Here is a 19,958-nt window from a genome sequence, read left to right on the forward strand (position 1 = left end):
ATCGGGCTCAGCGGGGAGTCTGCTTTTACCTCTTCCTCTGCTTCTTCGCCCAGCCCCCAACTCGTGCTTGCTCACTCTCTCTCAAATAAATAAATCTTTAAAAAATTATATTTCTATATACTATCAACAAATAATTATCAATTGAAATCTAAAAAAATAACACCATTTATAATAGCATCAAAAATATGGAATTATTTATGGATAATCTCACAGAATATGTGGAAGACCTGCATACTGGAAACTACAAAACATGTCTGAGAAAAAAAATTATAGAATATATAAATAAATGGAGAGTTGTATAGATAAATAGAGTTAAAATGGAGAATTCATGGCTTAGAAGACTCAAGATGTCATTACAGATTCAGTGCTGTCCCAATCAAAATCTCAGCAGGCATTTTTATAGAAATTGATTACCTGATTCTAAAATTTATATGTGAATTCAAAGGACTCAAAAAGAAGTTTAAAAAAGAACAAAGTCAGAATTACATTAACTTTTTCAAGATTCATTATAATGTTCACTAATCAGACACCGGGGTGGCTCACTCGGTTAAGCATCCCAGTCTTGATTTTGACTCAGGTCATGATCTCGGGGTCCTGGGATAGAGCCCTGCATCGGGCTCCCTGCTCAGCGAGAAGCCTCCGTCTCCCTATCACACTCCCCATGCTTGTGTTCCCTCTCTTCGCCGTGTGTCTCTCTCTCTGTCAAATAAATAAAATCTTTAAAAACAAAGAAGTTAAACATACATCTACCATAAGTCTTGGCCATTATACTTTACTTGAGAAATAAAAAAGCGTATGTTCACACAAAGACTTGTACATGAATATTCATAGCAGTAACTATAAACAACCCAAATATCCATCAACAGATTGTGGTATATTCATACAATGGAGTAATATTCAGCACTAAAAAGGAATGAACCTTTGATATATATAACAACATGGATGAATCTCAGAAATAATTATGTTGGGTAAAGAAGCCTGACAAAAGAGTAATACTATCTGATTCCATTTATAGAAAATTTCAACTGCAGTGACCAAAAGCATACCTGCCTGAGATGGGGGTGGGAAAAGCAAGAAAAGGAGGGAGTTAAGGGGTCTGAGAAAAATTTTGTGGGTAAATATATATTCTTTTATGGTGATGTTGTCACAGGTACATTCATGTGTCAGCTTATCAAATGTGCACTTTTTAAAAGTAGTTTATTGTATGTCAGTTAGTACAGCCTTTAAAATTTTTTAAGCCAATGGATAAAATTCTAAAAATTATTCAATTCAGAAGTAGGCAGGGAAACAGTAATAGAAGAAGGGAAAAAAAAAAGCAAGCAAGAAGCAAATAGTTAAATGGTAGACTAAAGCCCACTGATGTAAATAATAACATTAAATGTTAATGGACTAAATGCTGCAATTAAAAGATATTATCAGAATTGATTTTTCGGGGCTCCTGGGTGGCTCAGTGGGTTAAAGCCTCTGCCTTCGGCTCAGGTCATGATCTCAGGGTCCTGGGATGGAGCCCTGCATCGGGCTCTCTGCTCAGCAGCGAGCCTGCTTCCCCTCATTCTCTCTCTGCTTGCCTCTCTGACTAGTGATATTTGTCTGTCAAATAAATAAATAAAAATCTTAAAAAAAAAAAAGAATTGATTTTTCAAAAAACCAAGGTCCAATTATATGGACCAATATGAAGTAAATAACTAGAAAATTATATACATCATTCAGGTTAAAGTTGGTGCAGCTATTTTAATATCCAATAAGTTCAAGACAGATCAAAAGAAAATTTTATATTGATAAAGGAGTCAATTCAAAAAGAAGATACTATAATGCATATCCACTTAAAAGAGCTTGAAATTACATGAAAAGAAATAGACGGAATTAAAGGAAGAAATAGCCAATTTCACAGAGTTGAAGACTGTTAGAAGAGCTAGGCCACACACACAAAAACAATTAGTAAAGACACAGAAGATCTAAATAACACAATCAACTACCTTGACCTAGTTGATATTTATAGAATAATATACCCAGTAACTTCAGAATACCAAATTCTTTGCAAGTACACTTGATACATTCAACAAGCTCTTCTGAATTTACAAGGATCTTTTTTTTTTTTTAAGATTTATTTATTTGAGAGAGTGAGAGCAAGGGAGCGAGGGGGAGGGATAGAGAGGGAGCAACTCAAGTAGACTCCGTGTTGCGCATGGAGCCTGTCACAGGACTTGACCTCATGACCCTGAGATCATGATGTGAGCTGAAATGAAGAGTTGGACACTACAGCTGAGCCACCCAGATGCTCCTATAAGGATCTCTTAATCCCTAATGTGCCTTGTCCCTTCTATACTCTGAATCTTGGAAAAGGAAGCTGAAGGTTATCCCAGTTTATTACTTGCCTGGATTGTGTCAGTGTTTTTTGAGGAGCAATTAACATGCTGTTTCTATTTACAAATATACATAACATATTAGGAATTAAGTCATTAAAAATTGTTACTCAATACTAATATATTTTTTCAGGTGCAAAAACATATAGAACTCCAAAAACCCCCTGAGACCGCATTCAGCAAACATGAATGATATTTCCCAAAAGGCTGAGGTAAGTCTCCAAAGAGGAAACATAGGATTGACTACAGAGCTCCAGAAACATAGATATGCTTGGTGGGAAGGTCATAGTTCATAATGATACAGTGTCAGGACAGAAAATGTAAAAGCTAAAGTTCATAGGCTGTTCCTGGGCCCAGTGTTTTCATTTGGGTCCAAATCTTGGCAGCATAATTATTAAATTTGTGGATGACTGTGAAGTAGATGTGATGGCTAGCACCTTGAATAGAATTTTAATACTTTGATAAGTCTTAGAAGTTTTTTTTTTTTAGTATTAAAAAGCCAGATTTGATGTTTATCTTTGGGAGAAAGCAATAATTCACTTTCAAGTGAGGCTCCTTCTCAGCTACTTTTTCCAGCAGCTGCAGTAAAACTTCTCTTCACTTTTTTTTCTGGTTCTTGGCTGTACTTACTGGGAGTTGTAGTAAGAAGAGTTCATTTGCTGACAGCCCAGCATTATGAATTAAAAAAAAAAAAAAAACACCTTACATGGCCAATGACAGCACAAGACAATAATAAAATAAGGGCTGGGTATGCCACAGATTAATAAGTAATTTTCCATTATCACTAGGAGAAAAGGGTTTGGTGTTCTGAGGCACTGACGTTTTATTTACTGAAACTTTTTAGCAATCAGCTTAATTTTCAAAATGATTAAAACAAGCGGCTTTCCTGGTTTTAGAGTGGAGGGAAATATTTGCTGCAGTCTTTTACTCGATTCCTCCTTTTTTGGGAAGCTCTTTTGCCACCTTAGAGTTCAACCTGCTTGGAGTGATACGTTTTTACACATTTTTAATGTTGGTTTACAGACATTTTAGATGGGCTGTACAGCAGCAGTACCAACCTCAAAATCACTGCTTATATATAAAGACCCTAGTATACCTCAGCCACACATGGAAATAAAGGACTGCCTTCAGTTTGATTCATATTTTTTAGGGAAACAAGCAAGAGTGTTGATATATGAATTAGACTTTAAATCTGAAATCCTGAACTTTTGCTTTGTTTTACCTTCACCTAATTTATTGAAATTAGTCCTGGTATCTTTTAAGGGAGAGATGACAAATCTGAATCTTTAATTATGGTGTAGGAAAATAGAGTATATTGTTTTAAATTACAACCCAGTATTCAATTTTTCTATTTCACTAGCCTTCAGCTTCAGGGGAATACACCTACAAAATGGTACTTCTTTATATTAATAAAGGTTTTACTCATATTTTCTTAATTTCATGTTTCATACTTAGACTTTAGCAAGTAATCAGATTATGATCGTACAAATGTTTCAAACTTGTTTCTATTTTGTTCTAATAAGTATTTCTTATGTTGCTTGTTCTGATCTATCTTTATCTGATTTCTTCCTGTGTTTTTTTTTTTAACCTTTTTCTCTTTATTTTCTTCTAACGAAGATTCTGCTTTCTTCATCTAAACCTGTCCCAAAAACCTATGTGCCAAAACTTGGCAAGGGTGATGTAAAGGATAAATTTGAAGCCATGCAGAGAGCCAGGGAAGAAAGAAATCAAAGGAGATCTAGAGATGAAAAACAAAGAAGAAAAGAACAATATATTAGAGAGAGAGAATGGAACAGGAGAAAGCAGGAGGTTATTTTATTTTATTTTATTCTTGTGCAAAATTAATTTTCATCTTTTTAATTTAGACTTTATTATTCACATTAACCATATTTTATATTAACTATAATTAAAATAATTTTCTGTATAAGTTAATTTTGAACTCTGAATATAATATAATTTAGTCTAAATTTTGGACACGTTCATATTAATTTATTTAACCATTTAGATTAAAGAAATGCTTGCATCTGATGATGAGGAAGAGGCATCTTCGAAAGTAGAAAAGGCTTATGTCCCAAAGCTAACAGGTAAGAAACTTGAAAGGTAAATTGTAAATGAAATTGCAAAAAGGGAAACGTAGCAAAATATCGAACGTGTTTCATATGTTCTTAGGAACTGTTAAGGGTAGATTTGCTGAAATGGAGAAACAAAGACAAGAGGAACAGAGAAAGAGGATGGAGGAGGAACGAAGACGCAGAATTGAGCAGGATATGTTAGAGAAGAGGAAGATACAACGTGAATTAGCAAAAAGGGCTGAGCAGGTATTCACTAAATATTGAATTGGTATGTGCTTCAGAAACTAATTGTACAGAGTAAAACTAACGCATACATTTCCTAATTAAAAGATTTTAATATAACGTTAGCTTATTAAGTAGCAGCTAACTTGAAAACAAGATCTTAAGTACAAATATTTATTATCAAATGCCAAGAAGGATAAGGGCAGAATGTACTTAATTTTAAGGTTGAATGCTGAGATAACTTTTGTTGTGTACCATCTTGTCATTCAGTCCATATTCCTTACATGGTCCACATTTCTTGTTTTTCCTGACATGTTAGAGGGTTTCACAAAGATGTAAGGCAGTCTCACATAAACTATCCACAATAATTGAAATATTATTTCAATATTTCAATACTATTGAAAGGCAATGGTCTTTCAATAGTAATCAATAAATACTTGTTGGTTATTACACATGAAGCTTAATTAGGATATCTTCCTACTCAAGAATTTGAGACAAATCATATATTATTTAATAATGGTATTATTAGATTTTTAAAAAAGATTTTATTTATTTATTTATTTCACAGAGAGAGAGAGAGCAAGGGAGGGAATGTAAGCAGAGTGAGTGGAGAGGGAGAAGCAGGCTTCTCATGGAGCAGGGAGACTGATGCAGGGCTTGATTCCAGGACCCTGGGATTATGACCTGAGCTGAAGGCAGACGCCCAACGACTGAGCCACTGTTAGGCTATTAACTAGCTTATTAACTTTTTTTGCTTTTAGAGTTTTTTTTTGTTTTTTGTTTTTTGTTTTTAGATTTTATTTATTCGTCAGAGACAGAGCACACAAGCAGGGGGAGCTGCTGGGTAGAGGGAGAAGTAGGCCTCCGGGCTGAGGAAGGAGCCCAACACAGGACTTGATCCCAGTAGCCTGGGATCATGACCTGAACAGAAGGCAGACACTTAACTGAGCAGCTACTCAGGCGTTCCAGCTTTTTTTGTTTTTTTTTTTTAAGTTGGGTATGGTGGTACAAAAGGGCAGAAATGTGTGGCAGCTATTTCCTTCGGATAGCCATCATTGATGCTCATAGCCACAAGGAACAAATTAGAGGGGAGAAAAAAATTACTACTATGATCTTAATTAGTCCTTTTTTTTTTTTTTAAATATTTTATTTATTTATTTGAGAGAGAGACAGTGAGAGAGAACATGAGCTAGGAGAAGGTCAGAGAGAGAAGCAGACTCCCCGTGGAGCTGGGAGCCCGATGCGGGACTCAATCCCGGAACTCCGGGATCATGACCTGAGCCGAAGGCAGTCGTCCAACCAACTGAGCCACCCAGGCGTCCCTTAATTAGTCCTTTTAATGAATTTTGATTCCCATATTTTTTAGCTTACAGCATAAGAACTAAGAGGTTGGTAAGTATTTTTAAAATACTCAAGAATCTGAGGGCACGTGGGTGGCTCAGTGGGTTAAGCATCTACCTCCAGCCTGGTCATGATACCAGGGTCCTGGGATCAAGCTCCCCATCCGGGTCCCTGCTCCGTGGGGAGTCCGCTCTTTCCTCTCCTTCTGCCTGCTGCTCCCCCTCCTTGTGCTCTCTCTCTCTGTCAAATAAATAAAATCTTTTAATAAAAGAAAAGTCAAGAATCTGATCTAATTTTCAGAAAATCTATTCTCTCAAAATGATTAATGATTATAATGACATATAAACTTGAAGTCTAATAGTCTTAATTTTATTTTATTAAGTAAAGAATTGATCAATTCACAAAATTTCATTCATGCATTGATTCTTGTTTTATATTATAAATTATCTGTAGTCACAGACTTGAAAGGATGACAGTGATACTGTTTATGCACTTTACCTAGTTTGTAAGATCAAAAGAGACAATCAGTGTATTGAGGTTAATGAAATGGTACTTATTGCCTAGAGTTGTTGATAAGATTATATGAGGGCCTCTGTTAAGTATCTGACTCTTGGTTTCAGCTCAGGTCATGATCTCGCGGTCCTAAGATTGAGCCCCGCATCAGGCTCCCCACTCAGCAGGGAGTCTGCTTCCCCTCTTTCTTTCTCTGTGTCCTCACACTGCTCATGCACACCTGCTTGCTCTCTGTCTCTCTCAAATAAATAAATAAATAAATAAATAAATAAATAAACAAATCTTAAAAAAAAAGATTATAATGAGTGCAGAGCACTTAGAACAGTGCATGGTAGACAGTAAGTAGGCTATATATAACATTTCACCTAAATAATAGTACATGTAGATAAAATATCATGAAACCATTTTAGCTTTTCCTCCATCTCTCATCATTAAAAATTAACATAGTCTTCACAGTATAAAACCATTTTTATTGCAAAACTATACTTGGCTCTTTTTTTTTTTTTTTGTATCTGGCTCTTTTTTGCCTACTCTGCAAGTGCCTTCAATCTATTTGCTATGCTCCTTAAAATTTCTTATCTTTCTAAAAAGAAAAATGACAAAGAAGGCAAAGTGTATGCCACACTTACATGTCAAAGAAGTTTACCCAAAATTTGAAAAACAAAACAAAACAAAACAAACTTTCTGGGGGCACCTGGATGACTCAGTGGGTTAAAGCCTCTGCCTTCATCTCAGGTCATGGTCGGAAGGTCCTGGAATCGAGTCCCGCATCGGGCTTTCTACTCAGCAGGGAGCCTGCTTCCTCCTCTCTCTCTCTCTGCCTGCCTCTCTGCCTACTTGTGATCTCTGCCTATCAAATAAATAAATAAAATCTTAAAAAAAAAAAAACTTTCTGTGCCATGAATAGCCACTTGTATAGTGGCATATAATGACATATACCAAGGATGCCTGGGTGGCTCAGTCAGTTAAGCGTCTGCCTTGGGCTCAGGTCATGATCCCAAGGTCCTGGGATCGAGTCCCACATCAGGCTCTCTGCTCAACAGAGAGCCTGCTTCTCCCTCTGCCTGCAGCTCCCCTTGCTTGTGCTCTCTCTGTCTGACAAATTTTTTAAAATGACATATACCAGATGAATTATAGAAAAGAGTTAGAATTACCTGTATTTTATCGCTTTGTACCTCTTTATCTAAAGAAAGGATGGCATGTACTTTATTTTTTATTTTAATTTATTTTTAAAGATTTTATTTATTCATTTGAGAGAGAGAGAGAGACAAAGAGAGCACAAGCAGGGGGAGAGGCAGAGGGAGAGGGAGAAGCAGAATCCCTGCTGAGCTGGAAGCTCCCCCGTGGGCCTTGATCCCAGGACCTGGAGATCGTGACTGGAGCCAAAGACAGATGCTTAACCATTGAGCCCCCAGGCGTCCCAGGATGGGCATGTACTTTCTCTCTCCCATTTCCAGTCACAAAGATGAGAATTAATTTTGCAATGAAATTTCACCCGGAAATACAAATATAATAAGTATTATAGATTTTATATTATAAATATAAACTATACTAGCATATATAATTACATTTATAATGTAAATTATAAAATAAGGTAATAAAATTTATAATTAAAATATAAGGTATTTGACAACAAATAGTGGGTATGTACAGGTGGTTGGTCTACTTATTTTAAGTTTTATATACTTTTTCAGAAAGCACTAACTAGACTCATGAGACTTTAAGACCCACTACAACCCCAAGAACTGACTATATAGACAGTGGTTTCTCAAGGAAAAACTATGCCTGTGTTGAAGAAGTGAGTTTGAATATGATGAAGATATGGGATACTAAGAGAGAGAGGGAGACAGAGTATTGTGGGGGAAAAAAAGCCACTTCTTTAGTAACTCCAGAAACTACCTGGCAGGGTGCCTTAGAGTCCTGCTTAATGAAAATTTTGGCTTATTACATTATTTGAGAATGTGTAGAGCAAAATAAACTATTAATAGTAATTTTATCTTACAAATATGGAAAGTCCAATTAAAAATTTTTTTTCTGCTCACGTCTAATAAAATTGAATCTATCTTTGAATTTAAGAAGTATGACATAGGCAATCAAGAAAAATCTCAATGTTGGGGCAGCTGGGTGGCTCAGTTGGTGGAGCATATGACTTGATCTTGGGATCATCAGTTCGAGCCCCACATTGGGGATGGAGTTTACTAAGAAAAAAAAGTTTTCATGTTAATTTGAAAAACCCACTTGTACAAGTCCATATCCAAGAATGCTTGAGAAGGGATTCCTGAATTAGGAAGATAACTATGAGATTCTAGGATCTTATGATGAATTAAAAATGGGTAGACTTCATATACTAAATGTTAGAATCAAGACCTATAAAATTTGGGGGAGAATCTTAATTTACTATAATCTGGCTATCTTTGAGGATACTCCAATGGGCAAGGTTAACATCTGTCAACTTATAAAATGAGAATTTATTGGTAGAAGACTGGGATGTTGGAAACAAAGGGGTCAAAAGGAAGTTGCTCTGGGAAGGAGTAAAACGAGTTTCCTTTTCATAATCAAAAGAAATAGTTGAGGGGCACCTGGGTGGCTCAGTGGGTTCCCAAAGCCTCTGCCTTCGGCTCAGTTCATGATCTCAGGGTCCTGGGATCGAGGCCTGTGTAGGGCTCTCTGCTTAGCAGGGAGCCTGCTTCCCCCAACTTCTGCCTCTTTCTGCCTGTCTCTCTGCCTGTTTGTGGTCTATCTCTCTCTATGTTAAGTAAATAAATAAAATCTTATTAAAAAAAAAAAAGTTGCAAAGCATTTCTTGGGTGGTAGCTTCTGAGAGCCAACAATATAACAGAACTGAATGTTTCAGTTCTCTGTGAATATACTGACAACATGGCCACTCAGACAAATTCACCTTTTCCTTTGTTTATTGAAACCCAATGGAAATAAAATTCTGTTTTTGTTAAAGTTTTAACAGTGGCTTAAAATGAGTAATGAAGCCAGCATACAACAACAAAATAAAAGCCACTCCAGATATAATTTATTATCTTACCATAAGCTAATAAAAATCAGAGTATGTTTTAGCAGCAAGTAAAAAAGAATTTCTTTCCTATACTCTCAAAGTTTGGCTTCTCACCATTTCTCCTAGAACTTTTTATTGAGAGACAAATGTGATTTGTCAAGGAATTGTTAGCATTCTTTAGAAGGTAAATACTTTTTTTTTTCTTAAGTTTATTTATTTATTTAAAGTAATCTCTAGAGGCCGCCTGGGCAATTGCCTTTGGCTCAGGTCATGATCTTGGGGTCCTGGGATCAACTCCCTGCTTGGTGGAAAACCTGCTTCTCTCTCTCCCACTCCCCCTGTTTGTGTTCCCTCTCTCTCTCTTTCTCTCTCTCTCTCAAATAAATAAAATCTTTAAAAAGAAAAATCTCTACATCCAGTGTGGGGCTTGAACCTGTGACACTGAGGATCAGGTGTCACATGCTCTTCCAACAGAACCAGGCCACTGAAGAGAAATAATTTTGTAATTATTTTATTATAGTATAAAATTTTTCTTAGTAGAACACAGCACTCACTAAAACTTTCACCATTTACATAGCAATATATGTAATAAATAATTGTGCAAAAGAAATTATTCTAAACACAACATAATAAAATTAATGTGTAAAATCCAATTTATTGTTAATTAAATTATTCAGAATTTATTTTTCAAGAAATTTGTTATCTTAATAAAATGTATTAATTCTCCCATGACAGAGAATATAGAAAAGGAAAGTGAAATGATGAAGAACAGGGACTTAGCCAGTCTAGTTCCTCCTATGAACCAAGGTAAAACAGAATTCCCTTAGACTGGTTAAGGAATGAACTACTTCCAGATTCTTCCACTGATGTTAAAAACCATGTCAAAACATAAACAATATGAATGTTTACTTTCTAACTTCTCCCATTTTCCCACTGCTTATGTTTCCTTTTCCTGAGATCTCAAACACTGCATTATTTAAACCATCTATCTTCTCTCTTGTTTCTGTTTGTTACATACATTAGCCTGCCCCTTAAGCTGCCCTTATGGTGTTTCTGATGAGTAATGTCCAAGTTGAGACCCCTTCTATTGAATGAGTGCCTTTTCCTCTTAGATGTGGTTAAAATAGAGAGTAAACGATTATATCTACCCGAGTTCTTGTCCCTACTAAACTTGCCATGTGAAAGCTAGTGCACTGCACTGTATTACTGTGTCAGTTATATTTTTTCCATATATTGATATTGCAAAATATAGTCATGATTATTTGATTACTAATGATAGGTTTTACTTTGGCTGGGGCAGAGACAGAGAATGGAGAAATGTTTCTGTATCTTAGTTTTATTGCTAATTTATAATTGCTACTTGTAAGCTTACAGCAGGTCATAAGAGTTTGGTCCACTCAAATTGCAGAATTACAAAGGTAGGCTTTATTTTCATTTTTTTCTTAATATATTCCCTAGATACTGATTTTTATGTCAAAATACAAAAACTAATATAAGGTTTAATCTCCACTTAAAAGGACATAATAGGCTAATTTGGAGAAACATAAAAATATTCAAAAATTATAAATTTGAAAATTTACCATAAATCACAGCTAAATTACTTTTCAAGTGTATATTTAAAAGCAGAAAGCAGAAATTCAATGTAATGTAATGATATGAAATTCTCATTCAATAGATTGAGGACATAAACAATACGGGAACTGAATCAGCACCAGAGGTAAATGGACATTTCCTTTAATGAAACATCACCTAAAATTATCTGGTTCACAAATAATCTTTTAATTAAAAAATTAAAAGCATTTTTATTTTTATTATAATTAGAGCAACAACAACAAAAAGGACAAAAGTATTTTGCAAAGCAAGATCATACTTCTGCACTTTCAAACAATAGCTTAGTGTCTTAAAAGTATGAAAAAAAAGTATGTTTTTGCTTTCATGGTTAGAGACACAAGCCTCAATTTGAGATACTCTGTCAAGACTACACATTTCTTGAACTGTTACTAATAGTCAAGATTGTTGAAAGCTAACATTTTTTAAAAGCAGGGTTTTTTTTCATTTGTCTTCTTTCCTCAGAGTTCTTCATAAGTTTGTTTTGATTATCACATACTAGTAGAAAGTACAGTGTCTAGTACAATGAAGGAATGTTCAACAACCACAGATATTTTAGTTAATCCCTTTTTATCTAACAGAGAAAGTTGAACATCAGTCAATTTGATGGTGTGCCTAAAACTACAGCCACATAAATTGGAAGGAATTTTATTTTAGAGGCTTGTGTTACATATTATAACTTTATTTTTTAAAAAGTTCAGAGGTAACAATAGATTACATAATAGAACTAATTAAAATGAATTTTAAAAACAAATTTAAGAATATTTTACTAGGACCAAATGCTAATGAGTATTGTCTATAAGTGTTTTATAAATAACTTAGAAATACTGTTTGTTTTTCCTCACTAAATAATACTTTTGTTAAGTATTTAAAAACTTACATGGAGGAACAAAGCCCTATGGAGAGACTTTTGTGTGTGTTTAAACTGTATCTATCCACCATCAAATTGATTGAGAGTACACTCACATGTATATCACCTTTTGTGGAACTAGTGCACGGACAGCTAAATTCAGATGATGTCATGCGGTTTTATCCAAACAGCTGTATTAACACCACCTTCTAGGAAAGAAGATGCTCCTTGAACCTTATCAGCAATGGATTTCAGTTAAATTAACTCAATGTACAGTGAATTCAGAGAAAGAACTATTGAATAGAAATCGGTAAAAAAAATATATATATAAATTTTTGTTCTTCATAACATTGATGGCAATGTAATGAAATACACCAATAATGGAGGTAAAGTCCCCTGAAGCCGAAACTTTGGTTAGCAAGAAATTTGCTAATTATCTATTTTATAAATTAGGAAGGAGATGATTCACTACTTATAACAGTGGTACCTGTCAAATCACATAAAACTTCTGGAAAGATAAAGAATTTTGAGGATCTAGAGAAAGAACGAGAAGAAAAAGAAAGGATCAAGTATGAAGAAGATAAAAGAATAAGATACGAAGAACAACGACGATCTCTCAAGGAAGCGAAGTGTCTTTCGTTGGTCATGGTAATTTTTATGTTTTTGTTTTTTTAGGAACAAATCAAAGCAGTTAAGTTACCAGCACTTCTTTTTGTGATTAATAGACGTGTTTTCACAATGTTTCTTAGGATGAAGAACTAGAAAGTGAGGCAAAAAGAGAATCACTCTCTCCTGGAAAATTGAAACTAACTTTTGAAGAACTGGAAAGACAAAGACAAGAAAACCGAAGGAGGCAAGCGGAAGAGGAAGCAAGACAACGTTTAGAAGAAGAGAAACGTGCTTTTGAAGAAGCAAGGCGGCAAATGGTAAAACATATATATAAAACGTATTTTTAAATATATAGAATATATATATTTTTAAGTTTTATTATATTATCTTTATATTCATTCAATGTGGGGCTTAAACCCACAAACCTGAGATCAAGAGTTGCACACTCCACCAACTGAGCCAGCAGGTGCCCCATAACGTATATATTTATATATAATGACATTATATATAATGATATATAACCTATAAATTACATTTTTATACATGTTACATAAATGTGACATATAAAACACTATTAGGGAAGGAAGCTGGCTTTAGATAAAATTCATTCCTATATTCAAGGAGATTTTCTATATAAAAAGTTCTGATTTTGAAACTGTACATTTTTCCTATATAAATGCATCTGTATTATTTTCTAGTTTCCCTTAATGGGACATTTTACCAAATATGCTTTAAATTTTTTCTTTTAAAGATTTTGACAGAGACAGTGAGAGAGGGAACACAGGCTGGGGGAGTGGGTGAGGGAGAAGCAGGCTTCCCACAGAGCAGGGAGCCCGATGCAGGGCTTGATCCCAGGACCCTGGGATCATGACCTGAGCAAAAGGCAGAAGCTTAACAACTGAGCCACCCACGTGCCCCTATGCTTTTTAAATTTTTATTTTTATATTATAAATCATAAATATGCAAAATAGTCGATGAGCCTGGTTTCTCTTTATCTTTAGTTCAGCCTTTAGTATATTTAATGACAGGGTACAGTACATGCATACTTTCAAGTCTAGTTATAAATGTACATTTAGTTTTGGTCCAGTTTTGAACATAACAAAATGTTACCTATAGAATACGCAGTTTGTCATATAAGGTATATCGATATATATATGTGTGTGTAAGTATAGAGTATAGTGGCTAAGAGCATACCTTCTGGATTCATGTATCTGGATTCATACTGCCTGGATTCACATGTCTACTGTTTATTAAGTGTGTAACCAGAGACAAGGTATTCAACCTCCCTATGTCTTACTTTCCTTATATGTAAAATGGTGAAAATAATTGTCTACTTCTTAAATTGTTGAGTGAGTTAATACAGAAAGCAGTTAAAGAAATGTCTAGCATCTAATAAGTGCTATAAAATGTTAACAGTTAATTATATTGATGACTATATCAATAAAAAATAAAACTGAAATAAGAAAATACTGATTCTAAATCTTATAAAAATTTTAATGGAATCTCTATAATTTTTTAAAAGTTTAGAATTTCTTCATCAGCTTTCATTAATGTTCTAAGGACTGTATCTACAAAAGTTAAATTCTATAGACATTTGTTTGAAAATGTTACTACTTTTGGGTAACTTAGCTATCAGTGGTGGTCAATTTTGTCAAGAGAAAAGAGAAATATCAATTAAATCATAAACTTCAATAAATAATATTTAACTATAATTTTAACTCTAAAATCATAAAATTTGAATTTTATAAAAAATAGTACCAGGCAATCTTTTATCTGATTAGTATAAAGAAAAGTACCATAGTTCATAGTAAAATATCCATGAAAATTACAAAATGAGAACTTTATTTTACTACAGAAGAGACTCTCTGTAGGTATACTTGAAGCATAGTAAGTATACACACACATATTTTATGTTTTGTTCTGAGAGAGTTTTGTTGTTGTTGTTTTTTTTTTTAAGAATTTTTACTTATTTATTTGACTGAGAGAGAGCACAAGAAGAGAGAACAGCAGAGGGAGAGGGAGAAGCAGGCAGCCTGATGCGGGGCTTGATCCCAGGACCCTGGGATCATGACTTGAGCAGAAGGAAGCTGCCTAACTGACTGTGCCACCCAGTTGCCACAGTTCTGAGAGAGTTCTAATAGAACTCTTAAATGAGCCATTAAATTTTTTCAAGCACTCCATATCTCTATTTAAAAACTTGACTTTCTTGGGTGCCTGGGTGGCTCAGTGGGTTAAAGCCTCTGCTTTTGGCTCAGGTCATGATCCCAGGGTCCTGAGATTGGGCCCCGCATCGGGCTCTCTGCTCAGCAGGGAGCCTGCTTCCTCCTCTCTCTCTCTCTGCCTGCCTCTCTGCCTACTTGTGATCTCTCTGTCTGTCAAATAAATAAATAAAATCTTTAAAAGGAAAAATAAATTGACTTTCTTGGGAACTGTTATTTAACTTGAGTACATCTTTATTTGGAATTTTTCCGAATTTGAATACTTTATCAGATAAGACATTATAAAGGAAGGGAATTTTGATCAAATGTATTAAAGGCAAGAAAATATTTTTGTGTGTGGTGGCCAATTCTGTGCCTTTTCACTGATAATTCATTCCTGCCTTTGATGAATTGCAGTTCTTAGTAATGAGTTGTTTCTTCGTTAGGTGAATGAAGAGGAGGAAAACCAAGACACAGAAAAAATTTTAAAAGAATACCGCCCTGGTAAACTCAAACTCAGTTTTGAAGAAATAGAAAGACAGAGGAGAGAAGATGAAAAAAGGAAAGCAGAAGAAGAAGCCAGGAGGAGAATAGAGGAAGAAAAGAAGGCGTTTGCTGAAGCAAGAAGAAGCATGGTAAGATAGAATGTAACTGGAGAATGCCATTAGGATTCAGCTCTTTAAAGAGTATATTAAGATGGGGTGCCTGGCTGGCTCAATCAGTAAAGTATACAACTCATGGGGTTGTGAGTTTGAGCCCCATGTTGGGTATAGAGATTACTTTAAAATTTTAAAAATCTGGGTGCTTGGGTGGCACAGTCAGTTAAGTGTCCACCTCTTGGTTTCAGCTCAGGTTGTGATCTTGAGGTCTTGAAATCGAGCCCTGTGTCAGGTTCCACGCTCAGCACAGAGTGCTTGAGACTCCTTCTGCTCCTTCCTCCTATACACACACACACACACACACACACACACACACACACACACACACACTCACTCTCTCTCTCTTAAATAAACAAACCTTAAGGGGTGCCTGAGTGGGTCAGTGGGTTAACTCCTCTGCCTTCAGCTCAGGTCATGATCCCGCGGTCCTGGGATCAAGCCCCGCATTGCGCTCTCTACTTGGCAGGGAGCCTGCTTCTCCCCACCCTCCCCTGCCTCTCTGCCTACTTGTGATCTCTGTCGTCAAATAAATAAATAAAATATTTTTAAAAATAAACCTTAAAAATTTTTTAATTTAAAAAGATTAAAAAATAGCGAATGTTAAGAAAAATAATTAAACTTTGGAGAATATTATTCCTGGAATCTGTCCAAAGTAGAGATAGCAAATAAGCTTTAAAGTCTCCTATGGCATTAACACCAGTCAGTTAAAGATGTTTGCTTCTCGACATGAAGTTAAGTTGCTGTGCCTGGCTTAGAGGATTGAGTATTATCTTCCTCCTCTGGGAAGGCATGTTTTCCAGAAGTAGCTAAGCAGGGAGTTTCCTACTGTACCTTTCCTTCCATTCTCTCTATTCTTCTTTCCCTTCCCACGTTTCTTCCTTCCCTTGATCCCTCCCTCCTTGCTCCCTTTCCTTCTTTCATTTCACCTTCTATCCCCTCCAGTACATATGAAATGACCAAAGGCATTTAATCACAATTATTTAATTCTCCGAAATGCTAACCCATCAACTTCTGGGTGATTGCTACCAAACTTAATTCTGTCACAAAGTTACACACCCTATGCCACTTTAATGTTTGCAAAATGCACAGTTATCTCACAACTGTTTTCAAGCAAGTAAAGGCTATATCTCCTTCTTGAAACATTTTTAAGTAGGCTCTACACCCAACATGGGGCTTGAACTCACAACCCAAAGATCAAGCATGGCAGGCTCTACCAATTGAAACATTTCAGTTGGTTTCAGTGATATCACGACCTGGTTTTCTTCCTTTGTCTGGGGGAGCTTCAGGCATAGATATCCACGTGCTTATTTAGCTTCATCAACCATCCTAGATGCTCAAATCAGAAAGTTGGGAGCCTTAAAGACTTCCACCTTCTCATTCATGCCTCACATCCAGTCATTCACTAAGTCTCTCATTCATTCTACCTTCTTTTTTTTTTTTTTTTAAAGATTTTATTTATTTATTTGACAGAGAGAAATCACAAGTAGACAGAGAGGCAGGCAGAGAGAGAGAGAGAGAGGCAAGCAGGCTCCCTGCTGAGCGGAGAGCCCGATGCGGGACTCGATCCCAGGACGCTGAGATCATGACCTGAGCCGAAGGCAGTGGCTTAACCCACTGAGCCACCCAGGCGCCCTTCATTCTACCTTCTAAATCACTCTAAAAGTCAGTTTTCCCCTCATTTCCACTGTTGTTATCCCTTGCTTGGGTTACCTATCTCTTCCCACATCAGTTACCTCTAGCCTCAAACCAACTCCTGTTTAACTTGCTTTCTTGCCTATTATCCACTCTTCTTTGTAAAGACAAGAGTTCTCTTTCCCACTCTCTCCTTCTCTTTCTTTCAAGTAAATGTGTTACTGGGGCTCCTGGGTGGCTCAGTTGTTAAGCGGCTGCCTTTGGCTCAGGTCATGATCCCAGAGTCCTGGGACCAAGCCCCACATCAGGCTCCCTGCTCAATAGGAAGCCTGCTTCTCCCTCTTCTGCTCCCCCTACTTGTGTTCTCTCTCTCACAGTCTCCCTGTCAAATAAATAATTAAAATCTTAAAAAAAAAAAAAGTATATGTGTTACTATTTTGCTTAAAAATTTTCCACTTCCCTTAAGCAAAAATCTAAAAATTTTAAATCTAAAAAAATTTTTAAACAAATTTCTTGGGGCACGTGGGTGGCTCAGGGGGTTAAGCCTCTGCCTTCAGCTCAGGTCATAGTCTCAGTGTCCTGGGATCAAGCCCCGCATCCGGCACCCTGCTCAGTGGGGAGCCTGCTTCCCCTTCTCTCTCTGCCTGCCTGTGATCTCTCTCTCTGTCAAACAAATAAATAAAACCTTAAAACAAAACAAAACAAAAAAACCAAAACAAATTTCTTTATAATATTGCCCAAGTGTTTTTTTTTTCCCCCGATTCATGTCTTGATTCTTCCTTAATCAGCCATCTTTGTTCCAGACCTACGAAATTTTCCCCAATGTCTTCAAAATACTGTGCTCTCATCCAGCTCTAGACTTCATAAATGCCGAATGAAGCGTGTCCTTTTTTGCTTTCCCTGTGCTCTGCTGTCTTCTCCTCATATTTTCTGTTTCCTCTGGGAAGCCTTTCCTGAGAACACAAGTTCCAAAGACTTTCTTGTATGCATTCTTACAGCATTTAGTACTGCCCTGACATAGGACTCCTGCTTTGTTATTCTTGCTTCTCGCTGTCATGTACACTCACGAGGCTGAGACTGTTCATCAGGCATGTGGCACAAAGCATTCTAGCATAACGAATTTCCTATAAATGTTTGTGGAGTATATGAAAACTATCTTTTAAAAAAATAATTTACTTACTTACTCAGTAAATGCTACCCTGACATGGCGCTTGAACTGACCACCTCAAGATCAAGAGTTGCATCTCTACTGACTGAGCCAGCCAGGGGCCCCTGTTTTAGTTCTTGTGTGTGTTACTAGGTAATCCTTGACTCACAAGTGATTTCTGCACAGAAACTCCACAAACATTGTGACGGTACTTAATGTATGGAGAATTAGCAGGTTCAGAAGAGATAGACAAGAAGTAGCTGTGAAGATCAGAGATCAAGTCCCAGGGGCAGATTTTTAGGCTGAAACTGCCATGATTCATTAGTAGAAAAAGTGCAGGGAAGGAAAACTACATTAAACCGAAACTGTAGTTTCCTAGAGATATTTCTGTTTCAGGAAAGCGAAACTTTTCTCTTCATTTATGCTGTTTTCTTATCCAGGGCCATATTTTAATTTTGTATTACAGCTCAGTTAGCTCATATATTAATAAAAAATTTTGGCAATCATATACACATTGTTTCTGAGTCAAACTTATTCTTCAGTAAAACCTGTCATATATAAAACTTGGAACAAATAAATAATTACTCTTTGCCCTTTTATTACCCTGTGTCTTCTTTAGCCACAGGGTCACAATTCAGGCCAGAGGTTTATTTTCTACTTTCAGGGGATAGAAAAACAGAATTAGGCAATTGCTTTTCATGGTAAAATGTATTCCAGTCAGTGATTTAAAAACCGAAGTTTCTATTTGCAATTTAGGGATTGCCTTTATTATAGGGAATGATAATGTAATAATAAAACTGCCATTGGGGGAGGCCTGGGTGGCTCAGTTGGTTAAGCTACTGCCTTCGGTTTGGGTCATGATCCCAGCGTCCTGGGATCAAGTCCCACATGGGCTCCCTGCTCAGGGGAGAGCCTGCTTCTTCTCCCTCTGCCTCTGCCCCTCCTCCCTGCTCATGCTCTCTCTCTGACAAATAAATAAATAAAATCTTTTAAAAAACCCTCCTGTTGGGAACTTATCATTGGGTATCAGGCACACTATCAGTGTTTGATTCTCATGACAACTCTGTGAAAAGTCATCACAGAAAGGGAAACTCACACAGGCTGGATAACCTGCCCAAGGTCACAACTTAGACATGTAATTTGGGAAATTACAAAAAGATAATCTAAATCATTATTTATAATTTTATTAGACTTTTGAAGGTTTGAATCCCACCTTTGCCACTTAATATTTGTGTTGACTTTGGAAAAGTTACTTTTCAGGACCTCAGTTTCTTGTCTATAAAATGGAGGATACTAGTAATATCTACTTCATAGGATTATAGGATTAAATAAGTTAATACATGTAAAGTGCTTAAGTGTTTTACATGGCTCCGAGTAAGTATCAACTATTATTATTTAATTAACTAGACAGTAAATAAATTAGTATAAAAATTACAGCATTAAGAGTGATTTTTACCTGATTATGAAAGAATCATGATGGGCTATATAATTCATTCAGACAAAACCATGATTTAATGGAAATGCTCTATTTTAATTAGCAGAATGGAAATAAATTATAATTCAATTAAAAGTGTTCTCAGTATCAGAAAATCTTAATATCTAATTCAAATTACTCGTAGTACAAATTTAGAGGATTTGTGTTCACTGGAAAGGAAAAGAGATAGTCACCATTTCCTCTGTAACCACAAAATACCATAGTGTTTATATTTTCTAGTAATTACTCCCTTTTTATTGTTT

The 19,958-nt window shown here is 35.9% G+C and overlaps 1 protein-coding gene across 5 annotated transcripts in view; it reads left to right on the plus strand.

Annotated features, from left to right (window-relative positions):
- The window catches only part of NEXN (nexilin F-actin binding protein), a 57,359-nt gene that overhangs the window by 22,280 nt on the left and 15,121 nt on the right, over positions 1-19,958 (plus strand). For 2 of the 5 annotated variants that reach the window (XM_082686625.1, XM_082686626.1), the window contains exons 2-9: positions 2,497-2,575; positions 3,981-4,172; positions 4,369-4,447; positions 4,533-4,681; positions 11,194-11,235; positions 12,430-12,624; positions 12,726-12,902; positions 15,230-15,418. In XM_082686625.1, coding sequence (XP_082542751.1) covers positions 2,549-2,575; positions 3,981-4,172; positions 4,369-4,447; positions 4,533-4,681; positions 11,194-11,235; positions 12,430-12,624; positions 12,726-12,902; positions 15,230-15,418 — 1,050 coding nt within the window. In that variant the 5' untranslated portion in view covers positions 2,497-2,548. Of the gene's footprint in view, positions 1-2,496; positions 2,576-3,980; positions 4,173-4,368; positions 4,448-4,532; positions 4,682-11,193; positions 11,236-12,429; positions 12,625-12,725; positions 12,903-15,229; positions 15,419-19,958 lie in introns of those variants that run through there. The other 3 variants (XM_082686627.1, XM_082686628.1, XM_082686624.1) reach the window with 2 other exon arrangements.

The sequence above is a fragment of the Mustela nivalis genome, assembly GCF_964662115.1.
Source record: "Mustela nivalis genome assembly, chromosome: 10".
NCBI lineage: Eukaryota > Metazoa > Chordata > Mammalia > Carnivora > Mustelidae > Mustela > Mustela nivalis.